The sequence below is a fragment of the Hippocampus comes genome, unplaced genomic scaffold, assembly GCF_001891065.2.
Source record: "Hippocampus comes isolate QL1 unplaced genomic scaffold, H_comes_QL1_v1.1 scaffold326, whole genome shotgun sequence".
NCBI lineage: Eukaryota > Metazoa > Chordata > Actinopteri > Syngnathiformes > Syngnathidae > Hippocampus > Hippocampus comes.
The window spans coordinates 1,840,534-1,856,714 of record NW_017805930.1 but is presented as its reverse complement, the minus strand read 5'-3'; the positions used below and the strand labels follow the sequence as shown (position 1 = coordinate 1,856,714).

Genomic DNA, 16,181 nt, shown 5'->3' with positions numbered 1-16,181 from the left:
TCAATGTATTTTTGAAGCATTGAAGAAAACATAATAGTCTGGAAAGACGCAAACTTGATTTTGTAAACATCAAATACAATTTGCAGTGACGGTATTTCTTTTCGTAAACCTAAAAAAAAAACAATTAGTAGTTCAGAATGACCTCCCGAGGTGACGTCCCACCATCCGGTGAACCAGCTCTGGGTTCCGTCGAAGAAGGTGCTTCCGCTGGCGGCCAGGCAGATGGGCCTGATGAAGTCGTTGAAGGTCACGGGCGGGGAAAGCTTCCCCAGCGCCACATCGTTGTCAAAGGTGATCGGGTTGAAGTCAGGATGGGAGATGTTGAGACTGACACTGCGGATTTGCTCGTTCGGATTTGAGCCCGTCTGGCTGTGACGCCCCACAAACGCTGTCACACTTCCAGGTCTGCAAACAAACACACACACACACACACACACACACACACACACACACACACACACACACACACACACACACACACACACACACACACACACACACACACACACACACACACACCATTATCTGTTTTCTTTTTGTTTGTTTGTTTAATTGTAATTGATTTGATTAATTTGTTTTGTCATTAGCATCAAATTGTACATTCTGGCTCTATTGAGGCGAATTGAAACTTTTGGCGAATTGAAACTTGTGAAAAGTCCTGGGCTAATTTGGGGTTGGGTTACGTGTGCCTGTGTGTGTGTGTGTGTGTGCGTGTGTGTGTGTGTTTAAGCGGCTGAAGGAATGGAATAGCACTCTCTGCCTGCTCAGATGGGGGCGACTTTTAGGAATAAGAACCGTATAAACTGTCTGCGCGCGTGTGTGTGTGTGTGTGTGTGTGTGTGTCTCACGTGCTAAAGCAGTGCGCGGCTGACAGCACCCACTCGTCGGTAATGAGCAACCCCGAGCAGAAGTGGCCCCCAGAGCTGTGCAGGCTGACCTGCCAGGGCCACGCACCTGGGGTGGCCCCCGGATTGCCATTGTTGAGAGGGGCTTGACCGCACTCTGAAAACACACACACATATTGATGTGGGTCACAAAGCTGTAACATTCACCCCGTAAATACATCATGCACCATCGAAATGACAAAAAAAATCTAAAACAAAATGTTTGAATTTAATTTTCCTGGACATATTTTTTGAAGAAATAAATGAAGGGTGAAGGAAAGAAAAGAATTGGAGGGAGATGGAAGGAAAGTACTGAGGGGAAAAAATGAAGAAGGATAAAAAGGAGATGGAAGGAAGAAAGGGAGGCAGTGCAAAAGGCAGCAAGTAAGGCAAGTAAAAATGGAGAGAGGAAGGAAAGTGTTGTCAGGAAGGGAAGAAGCGAGGCTGCGACTCACCTTGCCCTCCGCATTCTAAAGATGAAAAAGACAAAAAGAACACATCCAGATGTCATACAAAATTGTTGACATTTCATGGGCAGCACATGCCGATTCGTTTCCTTCATCAATCAGTCAAGTCGTGCTGACTGCTGACAAGTAAACGCAGCGTCTTGACGGAATGCAGCCTTTGTTTTAAAACGAGCACATTCTCTTCCATCGCAAAAGGTGTGTCGCGAGTCTTGACTCAGTCAGCCAAACAAAAAAGGGTGTCTCCAAACTCAAACATTTCACCTACTGTGGTGCAGAAAGTCAAACGTGCTTCCCTGTCAATCTGACCATTTGCCTTCAATCACAGCATAATTCTCATCAGTCATCATTTGCTGCTTTTCATTAAGAACAACCCATCCGAATGCATGCACTCTGGCCATCATGCATGAAAGAAGGATGGCGTGGAAAAGTCCTTTTCTGACCCATCCCAACCCCAAAAAATGAAAAACATCTCACCTGTGATCATCCCGAACAGTAGCAACGCGGTGAGGGTCAGCATCGACATATCCATGACAACAAAGCTTAAAGATGCCTTCCAACCTCCGCCACCGTCAATAAATGCCCGCCGCAGGACATGCCCACACTGCAAGACACAGCCTACAAGGACCTGTACTGGAAAATTTCGACCAATAAAAGGCTGAGGCACCTGGCCTGGCTGCCTTCCAGACTTGGCATGCTACCCCAACAAAAACATTTTGTTTTCCAGTTTGGCACTTTTCCTCCAACCTCAACCAACATATCTTACTTTCTTGGTATTTGTTCTCCACCCTCATCATTTTCACTTGGCCGAGGTGTGGCACCTTTTGTAACAGCGTTTAACCACACGACAACAATTACGTACCAAAACACAATAATTTTCACTTATGACTTGGTGCGAGACAGTCCTTTATTGAGCTCTCTTCACTTTATTGCGCTCTTTTTCAGTCCCTTCCAATAATTATAATAATCATCATCATCATAATGACTCCAGTGATTTTCGGCTTGTTTTCTGGTGGTTTTTCGCAGATTCTGGAAGGGACATTTTTAGATCGAATAGAGGCTGTTTGCACAGGCGAGGTGAGGCTGAGCGAGCTGAAGGCGAGTGGCACAACAAACCCATCCATCCATTGGTCCATCCATCCATTTTCTAATCCGCTTAGCCTCACAAGGGTCACGGGTGTGCTGGAGCTTATGCCGGCTGTTTTCAGGGCAGTACACCCCAAACCGGTTGCCAGCCATTTGCAGTGCACACATCGACGAACAAACATTCGTACTCACAATCACCCCTAGGGACAATTTAGAGTGTACCATTAACCTAAGGTGCATGCTTTTGGAATGTGGGAGGAAACCAGAGTACCCGGAGAAAACCCACGCAGGCACAGGGAGAACATGCAAACTCCACACAGGAAGGCCGGAGCCAGAATCGAAAGCCGCACCTCTGCACTGTGAGGCCGACGTGCTAACCAGTCGACCGCCGGGCCGCGGTCAACAAAGCGTTTGACCCAAAATCCAGTGACAAAAGGCCCAAAACTGACCAAGGCTACCGGGGCCCGTGGGGAACAGGTGCAAAATGGTGTGATGTGGACAAAGCAATCACTCCAGTCATTTTAAGGAGTGTCTTTGTTTCGATTCCTTCATAGCTTCCTGATACTAATTACATAAAACAAAACGTCTGTGGTGGTGATGGGAATTTTACTCGCCAACTTCCTGACTCTTTGATGTTGCCAAGTATGAAGCAGATAAACAATAACACTCACATAACAATGATGTCATTTTCTGTTTCTTTGTCTCTGGGTTCCAGCTGAAGCGGTGGGAGTTTCCCTCCAGCGGTGCACCTGCCCCGCATCTTCATGAAGGTAATTCGCCTTTGCTCAGGACGTTGTCACCAAGTGCAGTTTCCTTGACGTTCCACTTTTTGCGCCGTCGTTTCCTTCATTTATCTTTTCCTTGCGCATTTTGGTTTCTCTCGTTTTATCCCGGATTATTGTAACCAGTGTCATTCGTTGGACTTTGTATCAGAGTCTTCGTTTGTCGAGTCCAATTTTGTCCCAAACCTTTTGGACATCCTCACAGACGGACAGTTATCAGTCTCTCGATGTGCTGTTGTAAAAATGTAAAATATTAGAGCAGATTGGGGGGAAACCAGTTTTACAACAACACTTGACAAATTTTACTCTGAATTTTTGAGCGGTCACGTGATGTGAAACCTAAATGCTTTGTCTCTTCTTATTCAATTTGTTCTACATGATGTCTATTACCTTGAAGGAATACATTCTACATTTTCTCGACCCAATTTCACACTGTACGTCCTTAAGTGAGTGGCCACCGGTGGTTTCACTTCTCCCCCTAGCAAGCGGACGGCATTAGCAGTCCAGGTTTTTATTAGTCCGTTTTATACGCCCATATTTTATGCTGCGAAGTTTATGTGCTTCTGTTTTTTTTTTCCCCGCCCAGAAAACGAAGTGTGGCAGATGTAATGTCAAAAAGCACACCGACCGCTTTTGTACAAATTGACAGCAATCACAATGGAGAAATTTAATGAACAGGCTGTTGAGTGAATTGTCTCAATTTTCCCATCACTTTTTACTGACGATTATCTCAACTGAATACCATTCATAGAGCAATTAAAAGCCGTCCACAGCTGCAACAGTGCTTTGCATAAAAGATTGACGACGTGCGTGGCCGCAAACCGCAGTTGACGCCAGAGAAAAGCAAGTAGCACGGTAAATGAGGTTGAAGGTGATATTTATTCACATTGTAAAGATTCAAATGAATCACGACAGAAGACAAAAAGCACACCTGAGTGGGAGGGGCCTATTTACATGACAGCAGAAGAAGAGGCGGGGCCCGAGTTCAGTGAGGGAGGCTGGGGTTTTTTTTTTCACTTGCGCTTTTACTACTTGCTATCCGGCTGACTTGAAAGAAGACAATGAGGAGCTACATGATCACACAAATGAAGATGACAAGTGCGTGCGCGGTCAGAACACTGCAAGTCAGGAAGTCAGTATCGGTCGCGAGTGTGTGTGTGGATATAATTAGTGTGGTTCGCATTGCGAGTCTACTCGTTTTTCTTCTCCTTGTTCTTGATCAGCTTGTTAATTTCTCTCTTGGCCATGGCAGTGTACTTGGAGAAGACGCTGTGCTGGTTGAGGCCCGGCAGCAGCAGCAGCAAACTCACTGAAAACAAAAATGGGGCTTTTCATATCGTGGATCGAGGTAGTTTCCCAAAATGCACATTGAAAATCCTTTCATAGTGATGAGTAAATGAGAATATTGAAGAAAGGAGTTTGACAACGCCGGTTTAGCCATGGTCGTTGGTGGCGAGCAAGAAGTCTCTAGGCAGAAAATGGTCCAATAGAGACCAAGCCTATCATAAATGACTGGATTCACGTTATACACACATCACAGGGAATCGCATTTCGGCTGGGATGCAAAGCTGTCTTTTCAGTGAAAGGCTTAATTTTTTTTTTTTGCATAATGATGACAACATATTTTCACACTTGATTGCAAAGAAGAGAATCCGTGTGGTTGATTGAGTGATGGATCGTTCTCTGCCGTTTACATTTGATTAATGGCTCTCGAAGAAATAGAAGGAAAAAAATGCTTCATTATTTTATTGTAGATACAGTAAACAAAAGACACTGAAATATTTGATTAAAAATGGGTCAATTACTCAAATACAATTAAAGTAATCATGTTTTACATCTACAGTTGGGGGAGAGGGAATCTTTTGAGCTTATTTATGAACGATCTGTTTCATCTTCATAATCAAATGTTTCAATGTGTACTCTTGACTCACCGATCAGGTAAGTGAGCAAGAGGTTATGCACTTGCTGTCCGATCCAGGCCAGCGCCAGCAGACTGCTGATCACTGACGTAAAGTACTGAAAACGACAACGGGCAACACGGTCAGTGGCGGCCATTTTTGGGCCTTTTTAAAAAATATATATTTGTTTGTTTTTACCATCTTCGGCTTCTCCTCCTTTAGTGTGCACAGGCGGCGCCACCAGCCCAGCAGGCGGCGCTGCATCTTCACCATGTTGCCGCAGATCTCGTGGAAACGTTGCTGCTGCTCTGTGGTCCTGACGTGCACAAACACAGTGAACGCAAAGTGGTCTGCTGCACGCACAGCACTACTCTGCTTCATATTTTTTAAAACGTGACATCATAGGACTGACACTCAGGAAGTAGACATGGACGCAGTAAGTGGGCAAACCTGGACAACCAGTACAAGAGTATCAAGGAAGTAGACGCTCTTCTCACCACTTGTTGGAGCCAAAGACTCTGGGAGCCAGTGTTGGGACCAGGTAGTCGGCCAAGCACAGCAGCATGACGCCACTCGACACGCCCGTCAGCACGGACGGGTCCAGATAATAAATGAGCCTGAGTGGGATAACAGGAAGTTGATGTAAGATGTACACCAAGTCACTCCTCAGCCACCACAAAGGGGTCTCTCTCCTCTGCCCCTCGTTTTTCCGTATCGAGGAGTATGCCATTTGATGAGTTAAGCGGTCAGAGGAGTTCTGCAGATATCGTCCGGCAAACTCACAGGAAGAGCGCGGTGGTGGCGGCCACGAGCACTCCAGGAAACCATGGCTTTTCCCAGCGCAGGACGCGGTCCCCCGCCAGGATCACCTCTCCCCATGCCTGAAGCTGCTCCTCGAGCTGTGCTGTTTCCTGCGCCTGCGCAGCAAAAGAGCACTTTTTTTTTTAATCCCATTACATCACCCCTGATTTTTGTCAGTATTTCAAGTCAAGTACAACTTTATTGTCAAATATTCTGTATGTGCAACATACAACATATGTGCAACATACAGCACAGATGAAAATTTCCTCCTTCTCAACCAGACAACAAGAGGAGCTGCTGCGGGTGCCCGCGCCGCCATCAAAAGAACAGTTAACATAAAATGACCAAATAATACAACACAACACATAAGACAGAGACAGTCGTGCAATCGTAACCACTTTTCCTACATACACTTTGTTGTGTGGAGCAGTTATAACTGAAAGAGGAGCGAATCAAAGTGTCCTTTTCACCAGTGGAGCAAAGAGGTCATGCTGAAAATGTGCATGCAAGTTAAATAACTTTAGAATGTTTTGGTTGTGGTCCCCAAACTATTTTGCCTAAAAATGTTGGTTTGGAGCCTTTAATTATTGATAGGAAATCGGAGCTACATAAGTTACAATTGACAAATTGTTTTCTCTCAAACCTCAAAACATGAGACTGCAAGTCACACGGTTAGCTTCGGGCAATGCAAGGCGGCTAGCTGCGTAGCATGTTAGCAGCGGTCGTCGTTAGTCAAGTAGCAACAGCAAGTTGACAAAAAAAACAACAAAGTAAACTAAAATAAGAAGAAGCCTTGAATGGCTGAACGCAATGACACAGAAAATAGTGTGCGTACTACCGGCAGGACGGCGGAGACTAGCCGCCGGGAGCTACCAACCGAGGCCCGTCAGAAAGCACCAAAGCCGCCGGTTAGCACAAGAAGCGATGCAATAGCGGCAACAACTTCATTTTTCTACTAACCAGCATGTTGGCACTCTTGTTGTCTCCTTCGACCATGGCTGCTCAAGTAGAAACTTGGTTGAAATGTCTGTGCTTTTAAAATCTCAACAAAATAAAACAAGATCTTCGAATAGCGAGATACAGAAGCTGTCTACGCAGCGTCACTAACGGCTAACGGTTGCAGCGGCCAGACGAGTTACAAGATGTTTTTCATCCGGTGCGTCTGCGAATCAAAAGGGGCGCTGTGCATTATGGGAAATGGCGTTTCATTTGCGATTTTATAAACTTGCGTGATCCCGAGGGCCTATCAAAACAGTACAGAGGGGGTTATTTTGTCTCAAATTAATAATAACAGAGACACAAGATTAGTATTATAGAATGATGGACGCCCGCTTCTGCCCGTTGAAAAAAATAGGACAATTACATACATAAATAAATATGTACCCGTGATCCTGGTGAGGCTTAAGGGTTCAATAAAAAAAAAAAGCGTAAAAGGATTGTTTTTGTTGCTTTTCCTAATTTTTCATTCTGTTTTTCATTTTTTAACTGTTGGAAACGTAATATTAATAACATAGATTAATAACAAACATGTGTCTTAAGTATGACTTAAATTATTGATGGGGAGATGAAGCCACAGGAGACTTGGCACCATTACAGCCATTTGGTTCCATTATTTGTTCGTTTTTTCATGTTTCACGTACGCAGGAAACCACCTGCTGGCCATGTATAGCATTACAGGCAGCTACAGTTTACCCGCACGATGTGTGATGCACTTATGCATATACTTTATATACAGTGTGTGTGTGTGTGTGTGTATATATATATATATATATATATCTGTGTGTGCGTGTGTTAAATGAATATGTTAACTTGTTTATTTCATTATTTCATTCCGCAGCATGGTGGAATCCCAGTGAGAGGAAGTCACTCAATTTCCATGAGACCCTGAACATAACCGCACTTTATCCAGCGCGTTTTTGTGACGTACACGTCACGTGGTTTTTGCTTCGTCCCTCTTTCGCTTGCGTTCGCACTTGCTAACGGAGCTAACAAAGCTCATTCGGTCTTCTTTTGTCAGACTTTTCATAGACAAGCGGTGATTACACGAGCTGCAAATAGAGACAAGGACAAGATTATTTCATATTCGTAGCAGCAACGTTTTTCTCCGGCAGCGGAGAAAAGTGTGGTACGTAACAACCGATTTAGCTCACCTACCAGCTAGCCGCTAAATCCTTGTTAGCTAGGCCTGTTCAGTTGTTGGGGCCGTGGCGATGTTCGAAATATAACACATTCATCCAGCACTTTCCCTTCTAAGTAACTGTTGCGTCTAGTTAATGAACACACATTCACTTTTTCTCCCCTAAACGTAATTTTTGTCTTAAATGTCATTCGGATGCATTTTTTGCGCACGTGCTGAAATCGTATTCATACAATGCTGAAATGAGGGAATAATTGATAACGAAATGAGGTGTCAATGGCCAAGGAGTCACAGTGGTCTCCGTAGCCCACTCTTGAAACTATACCTTGGACGAGTGACTTTAACAATGAACATGCCGTTTTTTTCATGCACTTCCCCCAAATGTTTAACGCTGTAAAAAAAAAAAAAAAAAAAAGTATGTTCACATAAAACTTACAAGTTGGTCTTTTCAGAAGGGTTTCCATTTTGGCCTAAATAGAGGTGCAACTATTTGATTATTAGAAAACTATTCAGGTGTTAAATGAACAAGGAGTGACAAAATGTGTAAGGCAACATTTTTTTTTTTTGCCTCCTCAGAGCCGCGATGTACAACGGCATCGGCCTGACCACTCCCAGGGGCAGTGGCACCAATGGCTATGTTCAGCGGAACCTGTCCACGCTGCGGTCCAAGCGGCCACGCGATGACCGCGGCGGCGAGCGTGACGAAAAGGACCGCGAGCGGCTGGACAGTCAACTCAACAGGCAGCCCAATGCTGACATCCTGGAGCATCAGAGGAAGCGGCAGCTTGAGGTGGAGTGCGCCAAATTCCAGGACATGATGGAGGAGCAGGGGTAAGGAGACACTCATCATTGCCACATCGAATATTCTACGCCACTCTTTATTCGCATTCCACCACATTTTGATTTTCTAAAATGTTCATGCTAGCAAATGTTCATAACTAAAAATAACTAAAAATCAAATGCTAGCAAATGTTCATAACTAAAAATAAAAGCTGTAGCCTTTTCTCTCTCTCTGTTTTTTTCCCCCCCATAAACATTGCTGTCTGTTTGCCGCCTCAGATACTCAGCAGAGGAGATCGAGGAAAAGGTGAACAGCTTCCGAATGATGTTGCAGGAAAAGCATCAGCCGCCGCCTCCCGCTGCTGGTGATAAAGCCAGGTAAGCCAACAACTATGTGCATTTTCCTGGCTCAAACTGAGATATGTGTTCCTATTCTCATCATTTCCCCCCATAAACCGTAATCTGGTAAAACTTGATTTTGCAATTAGCTTTTAATGGAATAAGTGATGGAATCAAATATTTGATGGTGTGAATTATTGGGATTTTATTGAGCAGAGTGTTTTTGGTCTGCTCAGCATGACAGAAACTCACGCCCTGGCGGCGGCTAACCAGCAGAAGAACGACCGTCTCCGAGCTGCCTTTGGCATATCTAGCGACTACGTGGACGGCTCGTCCTTCCACGCCGACCGCAAGGAGAAGGAGAAGGAGAAGCGTGAGCAGGAGCGCCTGGAGAGGGAAAAGCAGCAGCAGCAGCAGAAATACACGTGAGCTCAAAGTAGCAGGAACTACGAAGATCACTTTTTGTCAGGGGACAAGCGTGAGCAATCTGGCGCTGGCGGTAAAATATTGTTACAAACTGCCAGCCAAACTCACATTTTGAAACATAGTTATCTCCCATAAAAGAAAATATCCACCATTACAACAATGCTTGGTGCGTATTCCTGCAAGTTATCCAGAGCTGATCCCTCCGAACACTACTCTAGCTCTTCATCCCTTAAAAGTGTGCGTGCATATTCACTTTTCTTTTGTCTAAAAAATAAACACCCCTCAAAAATTGTGATCAACGGCCCTTAGCACAATTCCATGTGCTGTCCCGCAGGTTGGTGGAGGACTCGGACAATTCAGATTCGCCACCAAAGAAACGCAGTCGCAAGAAGAAAAAGAAGAACAAAAAGAGAGCCGGGTGAGACAAGATAAAATAGAAGCCATCGATACCTAATTTTGACATCAAGTAAATCTTATTCGCCATAAGTTGGCGCTACACAGCAGCAGTTTGACACGTTGGGAAATCCTCACGTGTCAGAGAGACCAAAAAGTCTTTGCTCACAATTATATGTTTGTGTTAGTTGAAGTGTTATGTATCACAAGTACTCTTAGTGTTGGTTCTTGGCTTAAAGGCCACCGCCTCTTCGGTAGCTGTTTTTCTGTTGTTTTTAGGCCTGAACACACCGTTTTTGTTTGAGCAAACGGAACCAACGTCAGTTGAAAATGTCATCACAATATGTTGTTGCAGCTCACAGAGTCCCTCGCCACCCCCTCGCAGAGACAAAAAGTCCAAGAAAAAGAAGAAGAAACGGTATTTCACTTTGATTCAATGTGTCCCAACTTGACCATGCTCAAGTCTGAACTTCTAATTTTCTTTTTCAGTGAATCCTCGGTGGAAGAGGAAGAAGACAGGTAAGGACTTTGATGTTCTTGGCTGGCAGAAGTATTCGCAGTCTGTACTCAAAGTGAAGTGTATTTCTGTAAAAAGTAGAAGGACAGATTCAACTCCTTTAACCGAAGTAAATTAGTACAGATAGATTAGAGAAAACAGGTTTTTAAATGTTGGGAATAAAAATACAGGCTTATCAAAAAAATTAATGTAGACCGAAGTAAATTAGTACAGATAGATTAGAGAAAACTTTTAAATGTTGGGAATAAAAATAAAGGCTTATCAAAAAAATAAATGTCAGAATAAAGTATTTGTCCTTGGTTACTTCCCACGACTGTTGACTGTTGTCGAACGGGTGAAGAGAAACTATTGCTTCTCTCCTCAGTTCCTCAGATGAGAAGCAGAAGAAGGCGTCAAAGAAGAAAAAGAAGCGCGTGAGTAAAAGTCCCGCAAAGACGAAGGCAGTGCCACAGCGGAGCGCCTCGTCAGCTTCGTCCCGCAGGTGTGACACTTGACCTTGAATTACTTTTTTTTTTTTTTTTTACTTTGTCATCCATTTTATTCACTAAACAGAATGTCTTTTCGGACGTTAACAGTCGCTCGCCTGTCGTGAGTAAAAGTCCCGCAAAGACGAAGGCAGTGCCACAGCGGAGCGCCTCGTCAGCTTCGTCCCGCAGGTGTGACACTTGACCGTGAATTACTTTTTTAAAAATTTTTTTTTACTTTGCCATCCATTTTATTGACTTAACAGAATGTTTTTTCGGACGTTAACAGTCGCTCGCCTGCCTTTACTGACCGCTTACAAGGAATTGCAGTGGTACCTTGATTTACCAATGCCTCGAGTTTTTCCACTTACAAGCAGTCTATTGTTTTTTTTGTGTTGCCGCCCAATATTTCAGGTACAGACAAGTTTCAGATAGGCTATCGGTCAAGTGAAATGGGGGAACAAACATGGAGCATACCCTCTCATGCGGGCGAGGGCATTTATCTGTTTTGGATGGATGTTTGCTGATGACAATTCAAAATGTTTATCCTTCGTATTAATTCAATGACATTTTTACCTTCAACTCCCATTAATTTTCATTCGAATGTTCAACTTGCAATATTTCCCAAATTCTGGCCATGACAGACCATCAGGAAATTTCCCAGCGGCCAGAGGAACGGTAGATAACCGCTAGCTTCGAAAGCCAGTGGTGCCACAGATTACATCATTGAGAACCTCAAATGTTTTGAAGTCGTTGCTCGATCTCGAACTGAGGTTGAGACCCGATTCAGAGATAAGGGCCGCACGCCCAAAATGTGATGTCGCATAGTTTTGTGGCAATGCCTCGTTTAATGGTGAAATTTTTAACCAAGTCTCGCATGGACCTGTCTTACCGACATTGTGGTTTCCAGGTCTCTCATCTACTAGCAAGGCTTTAGCGGGGGACTGTGCTAATGTTAATGAGACCGATTTTCATTTGAGTGGGATAGTCAGTGCTATCTGCCCCCAGTGTATTCCTAGTATTCATATTAATAGCACTCCTTTATTTATGTACTTCAAATAACTGTCACCATCATTCGAATGTTCAACTTGCAATATTTCCCAAATTCTGGCCATGACAGACCATCAGGAAATTTCCCAGCGGCCAGAGGAACGGTAGATAACCGCTAGCTTCGAAAGCCAGTGGTGCCACAGATTACATCAGTGAGAAACTCAAATGTTTTGAAGTCGTTGCTCGATCTCGAACTGAGGTTGAGACCAGATTCAGAGATAAGGGCCGCACGCCCAAAATGTGATGTCGCATAGTTTTGTGGCGATGCCTCGTTTAATGGTGAAAATTTTAACCAAGTCTCGCATAGACCTGTCTTACCAAGATTGTGGTTTCCAGGTATCTCATCTACTAGCAAGGCTTTAGCGGGGGACTGCGCTAATGTTGATGAGACCGATTTTCATTCGAGTGGGATGGTCAGTGCTATTTGCCCCCAGTGTATTCCTAGGATTCATATTAATAGCACTCCTTTATTTATGTACTTCAAATAACTGTCACCACGGCAGGAGAGAGGAAGAGAGGAATGCTGGGAAGCGAGACGCGAGGACCCGACACGACTCCTCTTCCCCTTCGCCTCCCAGAGCGGACGCCAGGACCACTCGCAGCAGAGGCGACACGACTCCTCTTCGCCTTCGCCTCCCAGAGCGGAGGCCAGGACCGCTCGCAGCAGAGGCACGCAACGAGAGGAGGAAAGGGATGCCAGGGAGCGGGGCACAAGGACCCGACGCGGCTCCTCTTCACCTTCACCTCCCAAAGCGGACGCCAGGACCGCTCGCGGCAAAGGAGAGGAAGAGAGAAACGCTGGAAAGCGGGACACGAGGACCCGACACGACTCCTCTTCGCCTTCGCCTCCCAGAGCGGACGCCAGGAACGCTCGCAGCAGAGGCGCGCAACGAGCGGAGGAGAGGAATGCCGGCGAGCGGGGCACGAGGACCCGACGTGACTCGTCTTCACCTTCACCTCCTAAAGTTGAAGCCAGAACTGGTCGCAGCAGAGGAGATGAAGAGAGGAACACCGGGACGCGGGACACGAGGACCCGACACGGCTCCCCTTCGCCGACACCTCCCAGGATGGATAGCGGGACCGGTCGCAGCAGAGGTGCGCAACGAGGGGAGGAAAAGAATGCAGCGAAGCGCGACACAAGGGTCAGACGCGACTCCTTGTCCCCGTCTCCTGAGAGGAGGAACAGGGGAGACGCGGTGCCGACGTCCAAGAGCAGAGAGGCCCCAAAGAGAGCGGACGCATCCTCTCGCCCTCCTCCTCGTCATTCTCGTTCGCCGCCTTTCAACGGACGCCAGGACAAAAGTCGAGAGGACGGAGGGCGAATGTCCGACCAGGCAAAGGGAAGTCAGCGCAAACCCGACGTCAAGACCAAAAGTCCTCCAAAGCAGCAGGTGCAGGAACAAAAACAGTCCGGCAGTGACAGCGACTCCTCTTCCTCCTCATCTTCATCCTCATCGTCCTCATCTTCATCGTCCTCCTCGTCGTCCTCCTCAGAAGACGAAGACCAACCCGAGACGAGAGAAAAGACAAAGTCGTCTTCCATCGGAGCGGGCGTTCAAAGGTTTGTCACCAATGGCCGCGCCGAGAGCTCACAAGAACCCCGAAGACCCCCCGAGCAGACGGACGACAACAAAGCGCGACCTGCTCACAGAGCTTCTATGGACCCACCTTCAGGCAAAAACCGGCCGGACCGCCAGAGTCCGCGGGAGAAGCTGAGCAGGAGGTCCCGCTCTCCGCCGGCCCACCGCATCACGCCACCCAAGCAGTACCAAGACCCCCTGCCCCGCTTCAGGAAAAGTAGTCCTCCTCCAGCCCGCCCCAGGGACCGAGAGCGAGGATGGGAACGGACCGCCAGACGCAGCAGGTCCAGGAGCCCCAGGAGGCGCAGCCCGCTGTTCAGGTACGAGGTTAATACACAAGTTGGTGCATGTCATTACCAACTCCCTAATCGCGATGTCGGGATTTCGGGGGCATTTTACTCATCCGAAAGTTAAAAATCGTCAGAAAAGTTTGGGTGATCGGCAGTTGGAATTGTAAGGATGTTAAAATTAGAACAAAGTTATAGGCAGGAGAGCTTTATATCATGGGAACTCAGGTCATTTTCCATTCCATGACCGAACATCCGTTTCTCCCGCAGGAGCCGCCGCCCACCTTCGCCGCCCCCCAGGAGGCGCAACAGTCGCTCGCCAGTCAGGAGGCGAAGCAGTCACTCGCCCGCGCCGTTGCACAAGAAGCCGTCCAGTCGCTCTCCTTCACCGCCGCTCAGGAGGAGGAGCAGTCGCTCACCGGTGAGGAGGCGGAGCAGTCGCTCACCGGTGAGGAGGCGGAGCAGTCGCTCACCGGTGAGGAGGCGGAGCAGTCGCTCGCCAAGGGGAAGGCGGAGCAGTCGCTCAGCGTCGCCACCAGTGAGGAGCCGTCCCAGTCGCTCGCCGTTGCCCCTGAAAGGGAGAGGGCCGACCGGTCACTTGCCAAAGGGGACCGCTCACTCGACGTCTTCAGAGTGTGTCCGCACGCAAGCTAGCCAAGTAGAGAAGCCGCCAGGCAGGCAGGAGCCCCGAGCGCCACCCGAGAAAAATGCTAATCAGCCCAGATCGTCCTCGTCTTCTTCCTCCGGCTCCTCCTCGTCGTCGTCCTCCTCCTCCGCCTCGTCCTCCTCGTCTTCACCTTCGCCGCCAAACAGGAAAGACGCAAATCCTCCAGAGCGGGAGAAGAGAAACCAGCAGGAAGACGAGAGGCCAGAGCACATGCTGGGTAAAAGCAGGTCCAACTCTTCAACGGCTCGCGAGGCCGCAGCGGTAGAGCGAGGCGCCGGTGACCAATCGAAGCGGAGCGAATCGTCGAGAGCCATAAACAGAAAGTCGTCACCAGCCCAGCAAGAAGTGGTCGCCGAGCGCGGCGTCAACGGGAAGGAATCCCCCAACAAAGGAAGCCGAAGCAGCAGTTCTTCGTCTTCTTCCTCTTCATCCTCCTCTTCATCCTCCTCTTCGTCCTCCTCAGACAGCTCGGACTCTGAGGTGCAACCAGGAAAAGGGTACGCTGGAAACAGGAAGGGTGTCATCATTTGATCTCGATTCCTAATATATGTCTTTTTTTTTTTTTCCTCTCTTAACAGGAAAGTTAAAGCTCAGCGTTCCCAATCTTCATCCTCCTCAGATGCTGAAAAAGACAAGAAGGACAAAAGGTAAGAAGCTAGCCAATTGAAATCCGTAGGAAATTAAAATGGTCATAAATGACTTTTAAGTTCAAATCATCCGCAAGTTTGTCATTGTGACGTTAAAACCATCACATTACAATCATTTGGTAGTTGAACTTCTGAGGAAGTTGAAATGGTCAGGAAGTTAAAAAAAAATCATAAGATCAAATCAGGAAGTTAAAATCATTGGAAGGTTTAATTTGTTGCAAACTTGAAATCATCAAATTGTTACAATCGCCGGGAAATATAAAGTTGAAAGCATAAAAGTAAAGCCGAGGGAAGTTAAAATCTTCAGGAAGTTCAACTCAAAGGAAACCCGTAAACATTGGGAACTTTCAATCAATACGCAAGACATCCAATTACTGGGAAATGGGAAACTTAGGGAAGTTGAAAAGTTTTTCTCACAGAGAAGTGAAACGAAAGAGATGTTGAAATAACTCGTGAAATTGAAATCATCAAGACGTTGAAATCATCTGAAAGTCAAAGTGATGGCGTTGAAGTGAATCTTGTTTTTTTTCTGTGCGACAGCGGCGTTCCGCGTCGCAGGCTTCCTGCCGACTCACTGCGAGATTCCCGCTCTCTGAGTTACTCACCTCCCCAACACATGCAAGGTGCTGCCACCGTAGCGGGACGTAGGTCAGGAGGTCGGCCTCGCTGATCCCCCTCCGATAACCCGCCCTGTGAACTTTGACCTTAACAAGCTCCTCCTCCTACTTCTCCTGACTGCAAAAAGTGAAGCAACCGGAGCAGGAAGCAAAGACACCACACCTGCTGCACAACACTTATCCTTGTCGTGACAGCCACCACAGAGTGGACACGTCATTTGGTCGTCATGTGACTTCTGGTGTTCTCGTCATGTCCTGGCTTGACTTCCTGTGTATCGGACCATGTGACTTTGTTTCGTTAGGGTTCTGAAAGATGATAATAAACTTAATTGTACATTTTAGTGCTGTGCACTTGGTTGTCA

The 16,181-nt window shown here is 46.7% G+C and overlaps 3 protein-coding genes across 3 annotated transcripts; 1 reads left to right on the top strand and 2 right to left on the bottom strand.

Moving 5' to 3' along the window:
* Nucleotides 1-54: 54 nt before the first annotated feature.
* LOC109527707 (chymotrypsin-like protease CTRL-1) lies at nucleotides 55-2,050 on the bottom strand (the record flags this gene model as incomplete). Its single annotated transcript, XM_019889761.1, has 4 exons — nucleotides 1,826-2,050; nucleotides 1,340-1,354; nucleotides 849-1,002; nucleotides 55-405 (listed from the first exon to the last, which is right to left on the bottom strand). Coding segments are annotated over exons 1-4 (575 nt in total), but the record flags the coding sequence as incomplete, so codon positions are not given.
* Nucleotides 2,051-4,078: 2,028 nt separating this feature from the next.
* Nucleotides 4,079-7,066, bottom strand: arl6ip1 (ARL6 interacting reticulophagy regulator 1). The gene is made up of 6 exons (XM_019889952.1): nucleotides 6,876-7,066; nucleotides 5,898-6,031; nucleotides 5,612-5,731; nucleotides 5,313-5,430; nucleotides 5,148-5,232; nucleotides 4,079-4,525 (listed from the first exon to the last, which is right to left on the bottom strand). Exons 1-6 carry the CDS (start codon nucleotides 6,909-6,911, stop codon nucleotides 4,407-4,409), a joined length of 612 nt encoding a protein of 203 aa, XP_019745511.1. The 5' UTR covers nucleotides 6,912-7,066; the 3' UTR covers nucleotides 4,079-4,406.
* Nucleotides 7,067-7,809: 743 nt separating this feature from the next.
* Nucleotides 7,810-16,160, top strand: srrm2 (serine/arginine repetitive matrix 2). The gene is made up of 13 exons (XM_019889760.1): nucleotides 7,810-8,040; nucleotides 8,629-8,883; nucleotides 9,112-9,210; nucleotides 9,408-9,596; nucleotides 9,932-10,015; nucleotides 10,346-10,408; nucleotides 10,480-10,509; nucleotides 10,872-10,988; nucleotides 11,083-11,163; nucleotides 12,518-13,921; nucleotides 14,159-15,052; nucleotides 15,134-15,202; nucleotides 15,743-16,160. The coding sequence occupies exons 2-13, from the start codon at nucleotides 8,636-8,638 to the stop codon at nucleotides 15,870-15,872; spliced, it is 3,408 nt and encodes a 1,135-aa protein (XP_019745319.1). The 5' UTR covers nucleotides 7,810-8,040; nucleotides 8,629-8,635; the 3' UTR covers nucleotides 15,873-16,160.
* Nucleotides 16,161-16,181: the final 21 nt, after the last annotated feature.